The sequence below is a fragment of the Sminthopsis crassicaudata genome, chromosome 6 (genome assembly GCF_048593235.1).
Source record: "Sminthopsis crassicaudata isolate SCR6 chromosome 6, ASM4859323v1, whole genome shotgun sequence".
NCBI classification, from domain to species: domain Eukaryota; kingdom Metazoa; phylum Chordata; class Mammalia; order Dasyuromorphia; family Dasyuridae; genus Sminthopsis; species Sminthopsis crassicaudata.
The window spans coordinates 233,395,572-233,417,915 of NC_133622.1; the positions used below are offsets into that span (position 1 = coordinate 233,395,572).

General features: G+C 45.6%; 1 protein-coding gene across 2 annotated transcripts in view; it reads left to right on the forward strand.

The window, feature by feature from the left end:
- CD82 (CD82 molecule) overlaps positions 1–22,344 on the forward strand; it is an 86,973-nt gene that overhangs the window by 36,697 nt on the left and 27,932 nt on the right. The window contains exons 2-3 of one of the 2 annotated variants that reach the window (XM_074273659.1): positions 6,408–6,489; positions 15,377–15,449. In XM_074273659.1, the coding sequence (XP_074129760.1) occupies positions 6,427–6,489; positions 15,377–15,449 (136 nt within the window). In that variant the 5' untranslated portion in view covers positions 6,408–6,426. Of the gene's footprint in view, positions 1–6,407; positions 6,490–15,376; positions 15,478–22,344 lie in introns of both variants that reach the window. The other variant, XM_074273660.1, reaches the window with a different exon arrangement.

Genomic DNA, 22,344 nt, shown 5'->3' on the forward strand with positions numbered 1-22,344 from the left:
GCTGCCCAGGTCCCCCCTTCCACCGTGACCCATCCGAGGCTCTAGTTCCTTGGAGGTGGTGATGGAGGTTCCCTCATGAACTCTCTGACTTTGGCAAGGGGATGCCCAACCTAGAAAGGAGGGAATTGTACTTAGCTTGTCTGGCCAGAGCTTTCTAGGGAAGCCTGTGGTTTTTCCCTTGGACAGAACCTCTGTCTCCATCCAGATACCACTTACTGACTTGTCATGGAATTTACTGTTAGAAGAAACTTTAGAGATAATCCAGCCCAACTTCCTGGAGAGGTTAAAGGGCTTAGAGTTGGAAGGTGGGGAAGCTGGGATTTAACTCAGATATCTTTTTTCCTTACCAGAAGATATATATGAATATATTTAATACATCATATATTACAATATACATAATGTATATGATATATAATTTTATATTATATATTATAAGATGATGTGTTATAACATATTGTTATATTTTATCATATTGTATCATATGATATCATATTGTATTGTATTGTATCATAATGTATCATATTATATTAAATATAGCTCAATGAAGCAGTTGAGAGGAAAGACCAAGCTTTGTTCCAGCCCAGGAATTGACCTAGATCCTGAGGCAGAGGGGCTGGGCATGGGGCCCTCACTGGTGTTAGGCTGCTGCTAAGGTTCTGGGGATGGGGAGGTGGAAGCAGCTCGAGGCCCCTCCCCTTTTCCCCACCCCCTCCCATTTTCTCTCGTTAGGCCAAAGGCCTGGGCTTCTTTCTGTTTCCTAGACTGCCTCTTCATAATTAGTCATCCTGAAACCAACCCTGGTAAAACCCTGGCTTCCTCAGTGCAGCAAAGTCTGCTTTAACCAAGGCCTGAAGATATTGTGAGGGCACCAAGGACCACATTTGGGGCGGGAGGGAAGGGCAAAGTGGTCTGTAGAAAGACTTTGCATCTTGAGGACATAGATTCAAATTCTGCCTGTCGCTGAACCAGAACAGCCTCAGTTTCCACACCTGTAAAATGAGATGTCCTTAAAGGCAACAATGTCAAATTCAAACAGAAACAGTCCTTCCAGGCTACCTACCTATTGTCTTGTTGGGCAGCACGCCAATATTGTCCTTGAGGTTTTCTTGGAGAGATTTTTGTCATTTCCTTCTCCATTTTATTTTATAAATGAGGAAACTAAGGCAAGCAAGTTTCAGGTGCGCTAGGGGGTTGATCTAAGATTAGCTTCTGGCTCTAAATCGATAATTTGATAACTTGTGATTGAATCCAGTCTCTGTGAGTCACTGTTAACCTGAAATAAAGAATACTACTAAAAGGGCAAAAAACTAGGATCTTTAAGGGAGCAAGGGATTGCAATAGAGACCACCCCAAAGAACCAAAGTACTGGGTGTCCATGAGGGACCGAGGTAGCAGGGTTAAATACATTTCAACTCTGAGGGGTAGCTGGGAAAACTCAGCCTTGGGTAGCTGCTGTACAAGTTATTTTGAATAACAAGGGAAAGTCCACTGAGGAGGCGGGGAAATGGCAACATTTGGTTAGAAAGGGGACTCCTTTCTTTTTTTTCCACTTGGTTTTCACTGTTCTTTTAATTGGTTTCGATTGCCCTCAGGTAATTCACAGCTCTGGAAGCAGATTAGGTCAGTTCTGTTAGCAGTATTTACCATCACTCCTCCTAGTGCCTTTAAGTAATCTTTCCCTTTCTGAGCTTCAGTTCCCTAACTGTAAAATGAAGGGATGGGACTGGAGCAGTTGTTCAGTCAACTAGCATTGACCCGGCCCTTATGTGTCAGCCACTGAGGCAAAGAAAGTTTCTGCCCTCCAGGGGTTTACATTCTAATGCAAAGAGATTGCATGTAAATCACCTGCAGGCTCAGATACCTGTCGCCTCTGATAGTTTCTGCTCAGGTGCCCAGAGAGATCCTGAAGAAGTTAGCCTTCTAGCTGGTCTCCATTCTAATCTCTTAGGGTTCCCTAAAAGATCTGTCTCATGATCCTTTTCTGGCCCAAGTGGAGTTCCTCACTCGCTTCCCCTGTTCTTCAGAAGCCTGACCCCTTCTTGGTGGCCAGCATCTCCCGACCTTCAGAATCCTTTCTCCTTCCCAGGGAGGCAGAGTTGGGAACAATGAGTGGAAGTTACAAAAAAGGGCAAATTTCCACTGGAGATATTTCCTCCTTGTAATTATTTATCCAGTGCTAGTAAATATTTAACCACTGGCCCGAAGAGGGGGGAAATTGCACTCAGATCACACTTGTACATTTAATCTGCATTATTGATATTTTTTCCTTCACTTTCCCAAGTCTAGGCAATCAACAAAACAATAATCCAAGCCTTGATTTGTAGCTGATTTCCTGAGATGTAAAAGCTCTTCTTGCAAATTTAAAGAGAGGCTCCAGCATAGCCCTGGGTGTTATGTAAAAGTTGAATGGGCTGTCTTGGGGGAAGAAATGAATTCTCCCAGCTTTGCATGAGATCACAGGATCTTTCTAAGGACCAGCAACTAATCAGTAAACATAGATTAAGCATCTACTATATGATAGGATTTACAAAAATCAAAGTGAAATTGTCCCTGCCCTCAAAGAGCTCATTTTAAAATGGGAGGAGACAAATATATATATTTTTTGGGGGAAATTTCCTATATATGTATGCGTTTGCATGCATATATGTGAAAACAAGTGCATATAAACAAACATGTACATATATGCAGCAATACATACATGTATACCTATCTACAGATATGTGCGTTGCACATGCATATATGATATAAATATATAAACATATATAAAACAAATATATGCCCATATGCATCTATGGGTCTATATATGTGCGACTTTAGAATAAATATAAAGAAAATATAAATACAAATAATTTCATCCTAGTTCAATATTAGGGAGTTTGGGAGTACTAGCTGATGAGGGGACAAGAGAAGATACAGATAGAAGCTGATGCTTGAGTGTATCTTGAAGGAAGAGAGCATCTCCTGAGGTGAGGATGGAGCTCATTCTAGGTATAAGGACTTGGCTAAGATGGGAAAGCCAATTAGGTTTGACCAGAGCATGCTGGGAAGGACATGATGGAGAATAAAAGATAAAGTGGGGTAATGACTTTAAAATCTAAACAGAAGAGTTTTTATTTTATTTTATTCTATTCCTGGAGGCAATAGGAAGCCACTGGAATTTATTAAAGAAGGGAGTGACATGACCATTTCTCTGCTTGGATTGCAGTAGGGAAGATGGGCAGAACCGGAAAGAGACTTGAAGGAGGCCAGGAGACCTATTAGGAAGTCCTTGATCCAAGTGACCCTGGCCAAATGACTTAAACTCTGAGTGTCCCCAGGAAACTTTCTGAGACCTCCAACTTACAGAGCTAGTGCTGGTCTGCATTGGCGGAGGAAGGGTGCCCTCTGCAAGCGCGCCCCCCCCCCCCCCCCCCCCCAGTGATAAAATTCCATCCTAGGGAAAAAGAAACCTCTTTAGCCTCTATGCTGAGGTGTAGAGTGTAAAATGTATACAGTAATTAACCTGAATCCATCTTCAGTCTCTCTTAGGTTGGCTCCCAAGGGAGTTTCGAGTTGGGGGAAGTGTTTACTGGGGCAGCTAGGTGGCTCAGTGGATAGAGCACCAGCCCTGAATTCAGTAGGACCCGAGTTCAAATCTGGTCTCAGACACTTAACACTTCCTGGCTGTGTGACCCTGGGCAAGTCACTTAACCCCAGCCTCAGGGGGAAAAAAAAGGAAGTGTTTACTGATGGAAGGTTGGGAATGCTGGATGCCAGCCACTTGGTGAGCTTGTGAAAACTTCAGCCGTTCTGAGCCTGGGTTTCCCCATCCCTGTGATAAAGGATACAAGGTCTGGAGTCAGGGAGACCCAAGTTCCTAACTGTGACTCTGGGTAAGTCTCACAAGCTCTGTCTTCTTGAGTTCCTTCAGCTGTAAAATGGGCTCAAGATGGCCCCCCATCTTTCCCCAGCTAGTACTCCCAAGCTCCCCTGTATTTAACTATGATGAATTTATTTGTATTTATATTTTCCTTTTATTTATTCTAAACTCACAAATATAGACCCACATATGTGTGTCAGAATATTTCTTCCTCATTCAACAGGCCATTCAGCTTTTGCATAACACCCAGGGCTGTGTTGGAGCCTCTCTTCAAATTTGCAAGGAGAGCTTTTGTACCACAGGAAAACAGCTACAAATCAAGGCTTGGATTATTGTTTTGTTGATTGTCTAGACTTGAAAAAGTGAAGGAAAAATATACATATGTATGTGTATTTTAATATATATATTTAATAATTTAATATAACATATATATATATATATACATACATATATACACATGTGCACATGTAAGGATCAAATGAGATAATATCTGTGAGGTGCTTGATAAATACTCATTCCCTTTCCTTCTAAAGCTTCCTTCAGTTCTAAATCTTATAAACCTTTATGTTTTACTGGAGCAATATTGTGGAAAGAAGGTTGGATTTGGAACTGAACGATCTGGATTGCAATCTTACCTCTGTTCTCACCTGTGTTCTTTTGGGTAAGAAATTTCTTGCTATGGACCTCAGGTTCCTTATTCCAAAAAATGAGGTGGTCGCTCCAGTTATCTCTGAAGTCCCTTCCTGACCGTGAGAACACGACCCACCTGCCCCTCCTCCCTTCTAGTATATACAATGACCTGGTTCTGTTGCCAAGATCACGGGTCCCTTTTTGTTTGATGGAAAGGAAAGTAACAGCGACCCAAAGGGGAAACCACCCATTTCCTGTAGCAGATAGAAGATTAAGAGAATGAGATTATTGGTAAATGAAACCGGATAATTGAGCCTGGAGGCCTGCTTGGGGAAGAGGGGCTAGAAGGAGACTTCTGGGAAAGCTCTTCAGAGTTGGAGGATGGGGGGCAGCTCTGGATGGGGCTCTCCCTGGGGATTCCCAAATACCTTAGTGCCCCCCCCCCACATCTCCCCTACCCTTCGTGAGCATAATAAGTAAGAATTCTGAGCATCTCAGTAAAGAGCAAAGTGGGTAGAGAAAAGGGGTTCCCTAAGGGAACCATTTCCTCGACCTTTCTCTTTTCTTCCCATTCCTGTTAAGGAAGGAGACCCGCTTGCCTGTGTCAGCCACCCTGAGGGGTCTTCCCAGGACTTGACAGAGGATCTGGGGGTGAAGGCTGGGGTCTGCCTGGCTCTGCTCTCTCATCTTTCTCACCAACAAGCAGGCAGGTGTTTGGAAAGGGAATTGATTCTGGGGCTCAGGCCATGAGCCAGTGCCCACATTCCTGTACCACTCTCTTCCTGCCCTCGCTGCAGCTGTTCAGTGGGGCCAGGCCTGTTGTTCTGTGTCGGGGAGACCAGCTGCTGCTTGCCACTCTTCCCCTCCCCCCTTCCTCATCTCCACACATCCCAGCTTCTGTGGTCTGGGGGACCTCAGAACTTGGGACCCAGTGAGGGAGCCTGGAGAAAGCCCATGCAGTGGGTTTCCTAAAAGGAGATATTTGTGCTTCCCTCCTTCCCTGACAGGACCAACACTCTGGAAACTTGAAAGTCCATAGCTTGATAGACTGGAAAGAACCTTCAGCTCAGGGAATCCAATTTCCTCAAAGACACAGGGGTTTGGGGAAATTAAGCCACTGAGCCAAGAAGCAGCTCTGCTCTCTACAGCTCTACTGGAACTTTTTTTTTTTTTTTTTTCTCCTCAACAGTATTCTATTTTTCCAATGACACATAAAGATGGTTTTCCACATTCATTTTTGTAAGATTCTGATTCCCAATGATTTCTTCCTTCTTCCCCCCTCCCCAAGTCAGCAAGCAAGCAGTTGAATAGGTTATCCATGAACAATCATTTAAAACCTATTTCCATATTAGTCATGTTGGGAAAGAAAAATCATAAAAGGGGAAAAACCACGAGAAAGAAAAAGCAAGCAACAATCACAAAGAAGGTGAGAATAGTCTGCTGTGATCTGCATTCAGGCTCCCATTGGGTGTGGGTGACATTTTCCTTCCCCAGTCTATGGGAAGTCACTTGGATCACATCAGATCATGTTATGGGAGGAATTAGTGGTTCTAAGGTCCTTTCCTCCTAATAACCTCTTGAGATAGATCGCCCTCACTTTACTATCCCCATTTCACAGATGGAGAAACTAAAGTGATTTGCTTTTGATCATGGTTATAACAAGTGGCTGAGCTGAGACTTGAACTCTGTCTTATTTCCTAGCCCAGCAGGCTCCACACTTTGCTACAAAGCTTCCACCGCATACAGGATGAGTTTGGTCCAAGGCTAGAGCTGATTGTAACTGTCCACCTGGGAAATGGACACTGTTGGCCCCAATGTCCCCAGTCCCTGCTGGACCGGTTTCTAATCTCCTGTAAAAACTGAGGGGAATCTACATCCTAAAAGCATCTCACTCCTCTCTCTTCCATCCTCTCCCTAGGTCCTATCAGTGATAAAAGATGGGGTCCGGCTGCATCAAAGTGACCAAGTATTTCCTCTTCCTCTTCAATCTGCTTTTCTTTGTAAGTATGTCCATCTCCCTCCCATGGGACATCTCCCATCCCTGGAGGTTGAGCTTCCAAAAAATGGGGATTTTTTCCTCTAGAAATCCCCAAACTTTGGGGCAAAAGAAAATGCTTGAGAAGAAAGAAAAGGGTTATTTGACAGTGGTACCTTGTAAGCCAGCAGAATATTACAGAACAGGAGGCAGTATATGTAGCAGGGGGAGAAGAGCACTGGCATTGGGGAGTTCGAATTCCATCTCTGAATCCTGCTACCTGGGTGACATCGGGCAAGCCTCTTCACCCACTGATTTGCCTCCTTTTGGGTTCTTTTTACCCTACTCTTCCCCCAGCTCCCTTCCCCTTCTGCCTCAAATTTTCATATTTCAATTTTCGTTCCTTTCCCCAGTGGAGAAAATTGTGCATCGTGTCTCTGGGACCTCTGAGTCATTGCCACACTGGGCTTGAGGCTTGAGGGGGAGGGCTCCTTTTTCATGGTTAGCCAAAATTCACGTACCCATCATCACAGCTGAGCTCAGACAGCCTACAGATGGGGAGGGGAGGGCTTCTCTGCAGGGCCCAGCTGGCATCCTTGTTTGGGGCACTGTCCTTAGAGGCAGAGGGATTTCCCCGTCCTTGGTTCTCTCACCCCGTGCGTTAGTTGCCCCTGGGCCCCTCTAGACCAGTGGGCTTATATGCTGCAGCAGAAGCTCGGAGGTTGCTCTCTGGCACAGCTGGATCCTGTGTTCCTGGGCTTGGGGGTTTTTCCTCCCTCTCCAGGCAGACAGTGAATACCCTGTCCTGAAACTGCCAGAACCCCATGGAGCGATAGTCATAGGGCGGCTTTTGACATCCCTGGGATGGCCTTTCAAAGGGCCATCTCTGCTCTGTGTGTGGGGGGAAACTGCCCACACCTCCATACACACTCTATTGGCTTATATTTGTATGGTATATAATAGGTACAGAATAAATGCTTATTGGTTGATTGCTTGGGGATACAAACATATAAATGATATATACCTTACCCTTGAGGAATTGACATTCTATAGACTTGACCATTCTACAGATTGACATATAAGTAAGTGCAAAAATCTCTATAAAATCAAAACATGTGTGTGTGTGTATGTAGGAATTGCTCCCACCTATGTCCACACTCTGTTGCTGTATTTATATAGGGTATACAGTAAGTATATAATAAAATATATAATAAAAGCTTATTGCTTGATTGCCTGGGGATACAAATATATCAGTGATGTATACTTTACAGAATTGAACATTCCACAGATTGACATATGAATGCAAAATCTCTATAAAGTCAAAACATATTGTGTGTGTGTGTATGTGTGTGTGTGTGTGTGTGTGTGTGTGTGTGTAGAAGTTACTCCCACCTATGTATATTCCAATCTCCTGTAAAAACTGTAAAAACACTCTACTGCTGTATTTATATAGGGTATACAGTAGGTACATAATAAAAGCTTATTGCTTGATTGCCTGGGGATACAAATATATAAGTGATGTATACTTTACAGAATTGAACATTCCACAGATTGACATATAAGTGCAAAATTTCTATAAAATCAAAACCTATCAGTGTGTGTGTGTGTGAGTGAGTGTGTGAGTGTGTGAGACTCTCCGTAGGGGAATCAGAGCTTTGCTCTGAGGGAGGCTGACCCTCGAGGAGCGCAGTGCTCCTTTTCTGACTGGTGAGGGAGGAGGGGGTATCTGGGGAGGAAGGGCCCCCTAGGGTGCAGCTAGGTTTAGCTTCAGGGGACTTGGATTTAAATCCCTGTTTTGATATATATATATGTAAAACCTGCTATATAAATCCCCGTAGGACCGTATATAGGCCCTTTCTGCAGGCCTGGCCGCTCCCCAAGGACCCTCCCAGCTTTTAATCTCTGATCCCATGAACTTTCATTGTTCCTACATGCCCGAGCCTCTCCCAGTTCCCCAAGATTGCTAATTATGTGATTTCGAGGCCGGCCAAGGCCGGGGGAGGGAGCGGAGAAAGGGGAAAGGGAAAGGAGGGGAGCTCTGGTAGGGGGAAATCCTCCCTGAGGGTGGCCGGCCCAGGGCAGGTACGAGCCCCAGGAGGGGCAGGGAGGCGTGCTTGGCTCCCACACAGTCACACAATGGGGATGTCGGTGCCCTGCCCTGCAGCCAGCCAGCTCCCCCTCCCTCCCAGGGCTGCGCTCCGGGCGCCGTGCCCTCCCACCCACCCTGGGCCCGGCCCTCTGGGCCCACAAAGACTTGGCCTGGAGCTGCGGGATGGGGAGGGAGAGGGAGGGAGGGAGGGAGCAGAATGGCTCGGGCTCCTGAGCCAAAGTATTTTCCCACATTTTGCATGGAGGGGAGAGAAGGAAAAAATCCCCCCCCCCCCATCCTTTCCTCCCCCAGGGAGCTGAGGGGGGCAGAGAAGGGGGCCTGGAACAGCCGGCCTTTCCAGCCAGCACTGGATGGGGGCCTCTCCTGGCCGGGCTCAGGGGGTGACGGGAAGCAGCTGGGCTCTGGGCAGCGAGCACTGAGCTCCCTGGCTCCCCGCTCTGGCTCAGCCAGAGGGCCCACAGGCGGGGCTCTGGCCTTTGGGGACACCCTTTGGGTGATGAGCGGAGGGAATCGTGGTCATGGATGCGGCGGATGGATAACGACAGTCGCCAGCTTCATGTGGCCCTTCTGAAAGTCTGTGGAGCCATCTGCTTTTTCTTAGCTTGCTGTAGGTCGTGGACCCCTGCCCCTTGGCAGACCCCTTCTCAGAAGAACGTTTTGAAATGCATAAAGTGAAATTTAGAGGGTGGCAAAGGAAAGTGATTCTAGTAAAAGGCCAACATCCCATTTACAAGCCCACCAGCCCAGGTTCTGCAGGGAGATCGCTAAGAAAGGAGCGGGGCCTTTTTCTTTCTAATCTGGCATTTTGATAGAGGCGAGCTACCCTTCCCAGTTGTTTTCATTTGTATTTTTTTAAACAGCTGAATTTAGAATATGGGTCCTAACAACAACTCTGAAGGATAAAGGGCTTTGACAATTCCCATTTTACAGATGGGGAAATAGAGGCTGCGTGAGATTAAGTGACTGGTTCAGTCACACAGATAATAAATGTTTGAACTAGAAGTCAAACTCTGAGGGAGCACAGTGAATAGAGTGCTGCACCTGGAGTCAGCAATACTTATGACTGAGTTCCACTCTGGCCTCAGACACTTACTCGCTGGGTGACTCTGAGTCTCTCAGGTTCTTGGAGCTGCAAGGATGGCTCCGGTTCCTGAACCAAAATATTTCCCACATTTTGTATGGAGAGGGAGACAGAGGGGAAAAAACAATCTCCCCTATCTCATACTCTCCCAGGGAGCTGAAGGAGGCAGAGAAGGGGCCTGGAACAGCCGGCCTTCCCGGCCAAGACTGGGATGGGGGCCTCTCCTGGCCGGCTCAGGGGATGATGGGAAACCCTCTGGACAAGTCACTTAACTCTGTCTGCCTTAGTTTCCTCATGTGGAAAAATGAGCCGGAGAAGAAAATGGCAAACGGTTCTAGTGTCTGAGACCAATGGTGTCACAAAAAGTCAGCCGGGACTGAAAATGACTGACATCTTTCTGATGGTCCCCAGGTCAAAATTCTATGTACAGTGCGACCTAACTTTATAATGTATATTATACATTATATATGTGTGTGTGTGTGTATGTATATATATACATACATTAATAATGTAGAAATACGAGGTTTTGGCAGCCTATTATATGATGCTAGATTTTGAATTGGGAGGAATCTTTGAAACGTAGGATCCAGGGCTGGCGGGGAACTCGGGGGTCATCTAGCCACCCCCCATTTTATAGAACATGACATTGGGCCCGGAAAGGAGCAGTATCTTGGCCCACATCACATAGGAAGCAAGTAGCAGGTCCTCCCCAAGGCTGGCATTCTTGCCCTGGTCTTAGATGGAGGGGGTGGTCGGACATCCTTTGTCACCCCTCCAGCAGAAGTTAGGGAAGCCCTGGGCTTTGAAAGTCTTAGAGAGGGGGCACAGATTGTAAATAAACACTAGGAAAGAAAAGGTTCAGCCTTAAAGAAATGCAAATTGGAAGCACTCCAATGTGGCTGCTCACATCCATCAAAATGTCAGAATAGGGGGAAATGATCTTGGTTTAGGAACTCCCTGGCATGTGCTAGAAGAGGGAAGGAAATAATCAGGTCCTTATTAGAAGAATCCCATTACTGGAACCGGGAGGAACTGCAGAAAGTATAGTTGAGACAGCAAGCACTTACTGAGGGATTACCACGGGCCAGGCCCTGTGCTGAGTCTGAGCAGAAATCACAGGAGCTGTGACAGTCACAGGATTGTGGGATGGTTCCCCCAAAGTATTTCCAAAGGGAGGGAGTTTCACATTAATGACGCCGAGCCTCAGTTTCCTCAGCTGTAAGGGAAGGAATGAGATGACTTCTGAAATCCATTCCAACTCAATGATCCTAATCCCTGTCAGCCCTTGTGGAGAAGGGGGAAAGGGAAGGTACCTTTTGGTGCCGGCCACACTGGGAGCAGCTCCGTTGGCAGATCAGAGACAGCAGGGAACCGGAGTGCACTCGGGGCCTAGCTGGACCCTCTAGGAGTGGGTTCTCCATTCTGTCGCTGAGATCCCTGGGAGGCATGGCCTGGCATCTGGTGTGCATGGGAGTAATGGAAGCCCCAATGGAGGGTTTGGAGGGAAGGGGAGAGGAAGAGGGGGAGCAGAACCTTCCAACCCAGCTGGCGCCTGGCTCTGTTCAAGATGGCGCTCACACATGCCTGGGGAGGGAGATTAAGGAGACGGCATCTTCTGGGCCACGGCCCTATCTCTCGTTCATTATGGGAGCAGAGAGCCGGCCCAGACTGAACATGGAACCTGGGACGGCGAGGACTTGCAGCCATTGCCAGTCTCATCTGGCAGAGACGAACTTCCTCCTCTATTTTTCTCTCCCTATCCCTCTTCTCCTTCAGTCTTGGAATCCCTTATTCATTCTCATAGTAGACTGCAAACTCCTCTCTTTGGCACTTAGAGCTTTGTACAGCCTGGCTCCGGCCCATGCTTGTCATCCACTCCCTCCCTCCGTGTGCCCTGAGGTGCAGACTGACCGGCCACACTGCTTCTCCTGTCCGCTCCCAGCATCATCTATCTCCCGTTCCTGGACGCTCTCCTTCCTCGAAGCCCCAACGCCATCTTCTGCCTGATTCCTCCAGTCACTAGTACTTTCTCCAGGGTTGTGTTGTATCTTCCTTGTGTGTCTTCTCTCTCCCTCCCTCCCTCTTTTCTCTTTCCCTCCCTTCTTCCCTCTCTGTCTATCTCTCCCTTTTTTTTTCTGCCTCTCTCTGTCTCTCTCTCCCCCCACTCTCTTTTTTTCTCTCTTTGCCTCCATCTCTGTCTGTCTCTCTGTTTCTATCTCTTTTCTACTCTTTGCGTCACTGCCTCTCTCCCTCTCTTTCTCTGTCTCTCTCGGTGTGTCTCTGAATGTCCATCTCTTTCTGTCTCTGTCTCTGTCTCTCTCTCAGAACTGTTCCCCAGGACCTTGTTCCCATCGCTGACCTTAGGGGAAGGTCTCCGATTGGGAGGGGTGGGATCCCAGAGGGGATCTGCTTGAGACATGGAAGAACTTGCCTCCTCCCCAGACCTCCTCATTTGGCTCTCAGCTCCCTGACTTCAGCCTGGCCCCAGCAGGACTGGGGGGAGCTTCTGGGCCTGGAGGTGCCCTTCTGAGCCAGCCCGCCATCACACAGAAAGAGCTGCCTGGCAAAGTTGGGACTGGGGCCATTTCCTTTAGCCCAGGCGAGAAGTCTGGAGAGTGTGGGCTCAGATTTGTTATGATGATTGTATTTTTCTGCCCTCGCCCCCCCTTTTTGCGTGTCTGTGTATTTGTGAGGGAAGGGGTGTTTATCCTTCCTTGCTGTCTGGAGGAGCCAGGGTGCCCATTTCCCCTTCATAATCCAGCAAGTTCCTGCTGAGACAATGGAAAGCTCCAGAGTCTCTGTATGAACCGAAGCTCCCGGGCTCCCAGAACAGTCTCTGGGACTGTCCCCAGATGGAATCTCTTCTCCACAAAGCAGCGGAGTCGGTCATCCCAACGTGGGCCCTTTTCGGCCCTCCCGTTTACTTCCTCCCAATTGTGTTCTGGAGACCCAGCCCTGTGACAGCCCCCCATTTCCTACGGCAGTGACTTCATCGCACGCCCTCAGTCCCCCTTCCCTTTCCCTGATCTCTCTATTTAAAGAGTCTTTTTGGAGATCCACGGGCACTGTCCCACAGTTGGCATCCTCTGGCAACAGGCGGCATAGACGGGCCAAAAAAGCGTCAGAATTTGAATCCCAGCTCTGCTACTGTGCCCCAAGATGAGTGTCCTCAGCCCTTCCCCCCAACAGGAGGGATTTGGAGGTGACCTCTCAAGTGGCTCCCTGTTCTGGGGACACCGTGACTCAGACCCGGGCTCCATCTCCACTCTGTCATCATTGGCTTGCTAACGTTGGAAAAATCAATTCTTTTTGATAAGCTTCAGTTCTTTCATCTTGAAAATACAAATAAAACTCATTTTAGTGACCTCTCACAGCGTTATTGTGAAGATCAAATAGGTTAATAGGTATGACAGCCCCTCGCAAAATAATAGTAATTATTGACACTTCTATAACTTTGCCGACTACTGTACGTAAATGGTCTCATTTGATCCTCACCCCAACCCTGCTGTTATCCCCATTTTATAGGTGAGGAAACTAAGACTTGGATGGGTGTCCCAGGGGATAGAGCACTGGACTTGAGTTCAAATCCAGCCTCAGGCACTTGATGAGCTTAAGCACTAACAACTAAATGCTTAATTACTCCATTCCCCCCATCTCTACATCTGTGATCCTGTAACCATTCTTAATTCTGAGCAGGAGGAATAAGATGATCACTCAATCTACCACTTTGCCTTAGCCTGCTTTAGACCATGAGGCAGTTGTTGGGCGGGACCAGAACAGGTCCTTGGGTCCAAATGTGGATCAATTGGACTATCAAGGAACCAGTGTAGACGAGTGATGGTCGGAGTCAGAAAGACGGACTCCTTTCTTAGATTGTTGATGCTGGGCAAATCACAAAAATGACCTTTTTTTGCCTCAGTTTCCTGATATGTAAATTGGGGCTGGGAATAGCTTCTACTTCATAGGTTTATTTTGAATGAAATCCTCTTAAACCCCAAGAGGACTCCAGTTCAAATCTAGACTTTGCCATTCCCTGTGTGGGAAAGTCACGGAAACTGAAAAGGATTCAATTGGAAGACTCCAAAAATTGCTTCCCAGCCCTAAAATCCCTTGATGCTGGTAAATGGCTGCAGAAATGTGATCCTGGAGGAGACTTCAAAAGGCCTCAAAAGTTCAGCCCTCCCATTTTGTAAGGGAAGGAAACTGCCTGTCTTGTTATGGTAGCCCATGTGATCCAGAGGAATGGATCTGAGGGCTAGCTTTAAAGTCCTGGATTCGAATCCCCAGTGACATAGGAGAGCCTCTCAGTACCCCGGCAACTCTCTGGGACTCTATAGTGGAAGAAGCGTTAATCCCCACGACGGTAGGGATTTCCTGACAGGGAGCACTGTCTCCTGGCCACAAGTCTGGACCCCCGCCCCCAAAGTATGTATATCACATTTTTTATATTAATATTATATATGTATGCATATAATCCATGTATACATATTAAATATAATATATGTCATATACTGTGTAAATGATAATGTAATAATATATCATTAAATACACACACACATGCATTGTGCATATATAGCTTTGGTGTTTCATTTTTATATTCACATATATAAAGATCGGATGTGGGCATACCTCAGAAATATTGGGGGTGTGGTTCCAGACCATTGCAATAAAGCGATTATTGAATTTTAAAAGTTATGAAATTTTCTGTTTTCCAGGGCATATAAAGTTACGTTTACATGACATTGAAGTCGATTATGTGTACTGTAATGTTAAATCTTTAAAAAGACCCTAACAGTGCACATACATGAATTTAAAAAAACTTTTCTTGTTAAAAAATATAAAGCATCATTTGACCCTTCAGTGAGTCATAATCTTTCTGCTTGTGGAGGTCTTGCCTCCTTGCTGATAGTTGGCAGCTGCTCAGGGTGAAGGTTGGGGTGGCCGTGCCAAGTTCTTTCTTTTTCCCTTTTCCTGAGGCTGGGGTGAAGTGACTTGCCCAGGGTCACACAGCTAGAAGTGTCTGAGACCAGATTTGAACTCGGGTCCTCCTGATTTCAGGACTGGTGCTCTCTCCACTGCGCCCCCTAGCTGCCCCTGTGTCAAGTTCTTCAAATAAGATAATGAAGTTTGCTGTATCAATTGACTCTTCTCTTTACTTGAACACTTAGAGACCATTGCAGAGTTGTTAACTGGCCTGATTTCAATGTTCTTGTAACTCAGGGGATAGGCAGGCCCAAGGAGAGTGAGAGAGCCTGAAAATGGCTGGTCAGTGGAGCGATGAGAACACCCATTTATCAAGTTCCGTGTCTTCTACAGGCGTGGTGCGTGACACTCCAAAATAATTACAATTGCAACATCAAAGATCACTGCTCACAATTCACCATCCTTGATATGATGATGTAAAGGCTGAAATTTTGGGAAATTTCCCAGAGACATGACGGGCACGTGCTGTTGGAAAAATGGCGCCCACAGACCCGGCTATTGTAGAGTTACTACAACCTTCGATTTGTCAAACACAATAAAACAAATTATATCTCTACAGCACATGTGTGCAGATATAAATGTTGGTAATTGTCTATGCAAATGCATACCTACACCCATATGTGTGTATATCATAGGTCTAGTCCCTAGTCTTTTATATTAACCCAGAGAAAATACGCATTCCTATTGTTACAAGACTGACTCCCGCCACATCCTAACTCGCTGCCCATTTCTCTCTAGATCTTGGGAGCTGTGATTCTCGGGTTTGGAATATGGATTCTGGCGGACAGAAGCAGCTTTATCTCTGTCTTGCGTAAGTTTCCCATTTGGCTTTTCCTGCTGTGGTTGGTTGGATTAAGGGGAAGACCTGGAGAATGAGAGAGACATCTGAGACCCTTTTAATCCTGAGCCATTCTCCTTATTCTACGCAGTCAGTCTCTGTTAATAACCCAGGGAAAAAGGGTAGGTGTTGGAGACTCAGTCAAGTCCTTTCCTCTGACTCGGGTCCAAGGCATTCGGTGGGTGTGAAGTCCGTTATTGTGAATGTTTTGGCTCCTCACTGACCTTTGGAGACATATCAAGCACTGGACATGTGGCTAAGAGATAGGCCTTGGGTGGGTGTTTCCTTTTGATAGACATAGTCCTGCCACATAGATACAGTACTCAGATTGAGCTGAGAGGTGTGGAATTGAAAGAACTCTGAATATGAATTCAAATCCTACCTCTGACTCTTAATGTCCTAGACAAATCTCTGGACCTCATCTTCTTGTTTTTCTAAAATAGGACTTTTTGGTAATTTGTTTCCTCCTCTGTTAATCTGGGTAATCTATATTTTTATAAATATTCATCTACTTCACTTAGATTATCATTTTTCTTCTTTTTATCGTTTTTCTTCTTTCCTTTTTCTGATCAAATTAACTAAAGGTTTAGCTATTTTGTTGTTTTTTAGTTTTGTTTATTAGTTCAATAGTTTTTTTAACTTTCAATTTTATTAATCTCCCCTTTTATTTTCAGAATTTCAAATTTGGTATTTACTTGGGGTTTTTTTAATGTGTTCTTTTTCTAGCTTCTTTAGTTGCATTGGGCCTCCTCTTCTTAATCTGTAAAATGACAAATTGGGCAAGGTGACCTCTTGGTTCCCATTCAAGCTCTAACCATAGGGGGCCCCCGAGGGTTCAAATCCTGCCTCTGAAACTTAGTGCCAAGACATAGAACCTCGCTTTTGTCTCAAGCAAATCCCAAGGATTTAATCTACTAAGTCATAGGGGATTTCAAGAGTTCCATAAGAACAAAAATCACAGATACTGCTCGAATTTGAGTGCTGCTATAGCCTATGCTTGAATCACCGGGATAGGACTGAGAAGACCTGGGTTCTAAATCCAACTTGACTTCTAGTCTGCTGTAGCTGGGCTTTAGGAAAGTCTTTTTTACTTTTGTATGCCTCAGTTTCTCTTCTTTGTAAAAGGGATAAAACAATGCCTTCTACTCTTTCCTTGTTCACAGGAATGTCTTGCAGGTCAGGGAGACCTCAAGCAGTGTTCATTGTCTATTATGTGTCTATTCACCATCAGTGGTGAATCTGGGTCATAGTTCATGGGTGGGGAGGGTATGATGGTGTTTTTTATTTTGATGTTTTTTATTTTGATGATATTATTCTCAGTGTAGAAGCTCTTTCCATTGTTGCAGATTAGAAACTCACTTGTAATCAATCAATAAAGGTTTCTTTAGGGCACTGTCCTTGGTACTGACACTGAGACCCCAAAAGTTAAGTGAGGTGCACATGACCACAGAGATAAAACTTTAACCCCCATTTTCCCGCCTCCAAATCTTGCACTTTCTCTGCTATGCCAGGATAGCTCTCAGCATAAGCCTGACTTGTATTTCTAAGTTCCAAGTTCTTTTTTAAACAATAGATTTTTACTGGCATCTTTTGTCTTCTGATCTTTTAGGTTTTCCCCTGGATTCCTTCTCCTCTCCTTCCCAGAGAGCCACCTCTTAGAACAAAGAATCTCTGAGTTCTTAAAAAGGTCATTGAGCCCAGGGTGTTTTTAAAGATGTAATTATTTGATAGAACAGGGTGGCTTTTTCAGGGCAAAAAGCCTAAACTGGAAGAGTGAGTCCTGCTTCTGATGCTAACTTACTGCATGGTCTTAGGGCAGGTCTCGGCACCAGGCTGGGCCTCAGTTTCCCTATTTGTAAAAATGAAAGATTTATATGCAAACCTATCAATTTCCAACCACCCATTGCTCAACTCTTGGAATTTTGCAGGATGTGTCCAACATTAAATTCCTATTCCTTTCCCTCCTTCATTCTCAACTTCCCTATTTGCTTTGATGGAGTCACCATCCTTTCTGTCACCAAGATTTAAGAAACTGAAATCATCTTTGGCTCTCCCCTCTCCCTCATGGTCTACATTTGATCCATTCTTTGAGCTATTTCCCTCTCTAAAATCCATCTTTTCTCTATTTAAACAAATATTGCTCTCATCCAGACCCTCATTATTCTATATGAACCTTCCTAAAATATCATCCCTGCCCTTGGCCTACTTTTTTTTTTTTTCAATTCATCCTGCATACATTTACAAAAATTTTATTCTAGATAAACAGCTTGGAACCAGTTACTCCCCTACTCAAAAACCTGTAGAAATCTGGAATCCTCAGTTTTTGCACTGTCCCCAGTCTATATTCCCAGTCTTATTTAACTTGACTCCCCTCAATGCCCTCCATATTCCAGACAAATCCAACTGTTGGCTGTTCATAGATCTTTCCAGCCACCCTACCTCGATGCCCTTGTAAAGGCGGTCCACGACCCCTTCCATAGTACATGTACAACCCTTTGCTTGGAAGCCTCCATTGAGGAGGAATCCACCATTTCTCGAGGTGGCTCATCCCAGAATGCTTTTTCTGACATTGGTCCCAAATAGGCCTTTTTGCTTCAAGCATCCCTCTGGATCTAAGTAGGACAAATTTATCACTGTTCAATATAATTATTATTATTTAAGCATTTGAATATTGCCACTATGACCTCTGGTCCCCTTCTATCGGCTGAACATCCTGAGTTTCTTCAGCTATTTCTCATTTAGCAGGGATGTAGATAAGAGGACAATGGATAGCAAAGGACTTTGGAAGGTAACTTTTCATTTTATACATGAGGAAATTAAGACAATTAAGGGTATTATGTGTCAGAGACAAAATTTGAACTCAGGTCCCCTGGCTCTATACTGGAGTTCTTTCCAAAGAGCCGTGGTCTGGAAGCCCATTTCCACTGGGGGAGAGGAAGTAACCTCATGCACCTGGACGCAAACTCTGCTCTCTCCCAGTTCTCCATCCCAGCCTTTGCTCTCTAGCCCACTTCCCCTCCTGGCTTAGCAGAGAGTTGTGTTTATCGCTCCTGTCCCTCCTCCCCACACAGCTGCTGGTCAGGTTCAGGCCAGGGATGATCTGGCAGCTGTTCCATTTGCATAAAGTGGAACTTCCACTGAGCCTGGGGGGGGGGAGGAGCCCACACCTGTTGCCGCATCTCCCCCTAAGAGAGGGGGCTAGGAAGCAGGGCCATCCTGTGTCAGCTGCCTCCGTGCTCCCGGGGGAGGAGGCTGGCCCCGTTCTGGTCAGGCCTGAGCTTCACAATGGTTAGCTTTCTCTGTACTTCCGGGGGTTGAGGAGGGATGGGGATTTCCTGCTTCAAGCTAGGATCCCTCTCCCCCAGCTGCGCCCTGTCTCCTCCCACCCTTCTGGTAACCTGAGCGCCTTTGCAAGGGACGCTCCTGCTTGGGGCCTGCTATGGTGAAAAGGGGCAGGGGAGGAAGGAGAATAAAATCTCCCTGTACTTGGCCCCTTGCCCACGCTTCCCAGGCACTGGTCCAGCAGGGCAAGGTCCAACAACCTCCCACGTTCTCAAGTTGGCACTCACATTGCAATGGACTGTAGACGTGGGGTGCCTTGGGGATCCTTCTCCCTCCTACCTTTCCAGTCTCCTCCCCAACACCTACTTTTTGATCCAGTGACACTGCCCTCCTGGCTGTTTGGGAACAAGATGCTCCCTCCGTCTTTCAGCTCTGGGCATTTTCCTCCAAGCCTGGCCAGCTCTGACCACTGACCTCCCTGGCTTTCTTTAAGTCCCTCCTTCCACAGGAGCCTTCCCTAAGCCCTCCTAATCTCACTGTTCCTTTCCTCTTTTATTTCCTATTTATCCTGTACATACTTTATTTTGTATACTTTTGCGTGCTTGTTGTCTCCCTTATAGATTATAGACAAGCTCTTTTGAGGGCAGGAACTTTCTTTTGCCTCTTTTTGTATCCCCAGTGCTTAGCACAGTGTCTGGCACACAGCAGACACTTAATATTTTTTCATTAGAGTGTTAAGTGCTGACTTCTGATTCAGAAGATCAAAGTTCCAAGTCCAGGCTCATTTGATTACTGGCTATACACTCCTGAGCAACCTTAGACTATCAGATTTGGACGGTGACTCTGAAGATATCAAATAACAATAAGGACTGACATTTATATTTAATTACATTGCATACATAATATGTATATAAAATGTATTTATTTACATTACATTTGCATACATTTTTTTTTCCATATTATATTTGTAAAGCACTATATACATGTTTTCCATTTAATTCACACAATCTGGGACATTGGTGCTATTTTATCCCCATTTTACAGATGAGGAAACTGTGACAAATTACAGTTAAGTACCCAGGGTCACACAGCTAGTAAGTGTCTGAACACAGGTTTTCCTAATCCCCTGAGACACCCAGCTGCTTCTGCTTAAACCTGTTCCTTAATAAAGAACTTTGTACAATATATCCTCCTAAGTGGGCTTTGCTTGGGTAGCTATCTTTAAAACAGCTTGATCCATTTGGGAAAGCTCTCATGTTCATTGGAAGTTATTTTTTTTTCCCCAAGGGTTGGGGCTCGAATATCTCTCATCCTCTTATTGCAGAATGGACTTGACGATCCATACCTAGTCCCATCTGGCTTGCCCCTGCCCCCTTCAAGAATCCCTGGGCCTTCATCTTCAACAATGAGATGAACCAAATCAGTTCCAATAGAGCAGTAATGAACTGAACCAGCTACACCCAGCGAAAGAACTCTGGGAGATGACTCTGAACCACTACATAGAATTCCCAATCCCTCTATTTTTGTCCCCCTGCAATTTGGATTTCCTTCACAGGCTGATTGTACACTGTTTCAAAGTCCGATTCTTTTTGTACAGCAAAACAACTATATGGACATGTATACATATATTGTATTTAATTTATACTCTAACCTATTTAACATTTATTGGTCAACTTGCCATCTGGGGGGAAGGGAAAAAATTGGAACGAGGAGTTTGGCAATTGTCAATGTTGTAAAATTACCCATGCATATATCTGGGTAAATAAAAACTATTAAAATTAAAAAAAAAAAAAAAAAAAAAGAATCCCTGGGCCTTGCTGCCTTCCCCATTGCTTCGATCTCCTGTAAGCGATCTTGTCTCAATTAAGAGCATGAGCTCTGTGAGAGCAGGGATTGTCTCATGTTTCGATTTATATCCTCAGGACTAAACACAGCGCTTGACTTACAATAAGGGCTTAAAGGCACTCAGCTTTTCCATGCTGTTTTTACATGAGACCAGAATCTTCCTCTATAAAACGCCAGCTCCGTTGCTCCTGCTTTTTTCCTGTAGGGCTGAGCAGAAAAGTTTATTTCTTCTTCTGTAGAGACTTGGTCCAGCTCCTTTGATGTTCAAATGGTACAACTCTCCATAGACTTTTTTTTTTTTTTAAATGTAATACCGAGAACTGCTCTCCAGGGGACACGGAGGGCAAAGACATTGGGGAAGTTCTGCCATCTCCCTAGTTTGGGACCACCCCAATTCCCTCAGCCTGGAGGACATTTTTTTTTTTTTTTTTAGTTATCATTTAGTTGAGTTCAGCCAGCACTTATGAAGCATCAATTCTATACAAGGCACCCGAGGGTTCAAATAGGAAAACGAAACAGCCCTGAGTCTCTAAGGAATTCTCTTTCTCCCGGAAGGGTGGGCCCCATGGCTCCAGAGCCGGTCGGGTACTGAGGGATGCTTTGGAAGAAACTTGCAGAAGTTAGTTAGTGGCAAAATCAGGATTTAAACCCAAGCTTTCTGGCCCCCAAGCCAATACTCTTTCAAGGCAGCAAGCATTTGTTAAGAACTTATCGTGAGTCTATGGTGAACATCAGAAATCGAAAACGTGAAAAGACAGACCCTGTCCTCGAGTAGTGTGTGTTGGAAGGGGGCAGACAACGTGGTAAGCAATTCGGTGGAGAGAATATATGGGCAGAAAACTTGAAAATCAGTCTAAGAGGGCAAGATGGCAGCTAGGGGACCAGGAAAGCTTCCAATGGGGAGAAGATGAGCTGAATCTTAGAGAGAAGCTAAGAAAGGAACATTCTAAGTATGGAGCTGGCCAGTGCAAGAGGAAAAGGAATAAACCTTCATTTAGTACAGACTATGAGCCAAGCAATGTGCTGAATACTTGGTGAAGATTATCTCATTGATCTTCACATAACCCTGGGAGGCAGAGGCTATTATCTCCATTTTGCAGTGGGGGAAATTGAGGCCGATGGAGTTTAAATAGCTTGTCCAGAGTCACAGAGCGAGTGTCTGAGGCCAGATTTTAATTTTGACTCTGTACTGTATCGTGCCAGGTCGCTGTCTCTGATACAAAGCAGGAGTTGGAGTGTCAGGTTTGGGGAAAGATGAGTGGGCCAGTGCTGCTGGGGAATGCGTGGAGGGGAATAGACCAGAGGGAGACTGAAAGGGAGGAAGTTACGAAGAGCTGTAAATGCCGACAAGAGCATCTTACATTGAATCCTGGGCTAATAGGAAGCCACCGGAGCTCTGGGAAGGATCACACTCCCATGTTAGGAAATTCCTGGCTCTCACCCTGACTGTTTTGTTCAAGTGACTTCAAGCACCAGAGGGAAGGGCCTTCCCATGCATTGGGATGGATGGAGGGATGGGAAAGGGGAGGGGAGCTGAGGAAAGGAGACCACCAAGAGGGCAGTGCAATAGTCCAGGTGTGACGCAATGTCTGCTTCTGAAGGGCCCTAGGTCCCGGCCAAGATCTTTCCCCAGGGATTCCTGGGAATTTTTCCTTGGGCCCACAGGAGTCGGAACATGTCTGTAGAGAGCAAGGAGATCAGTGGCTTCTTGCAATCAGTCTTTCGTGGCCCGTGAGTCATG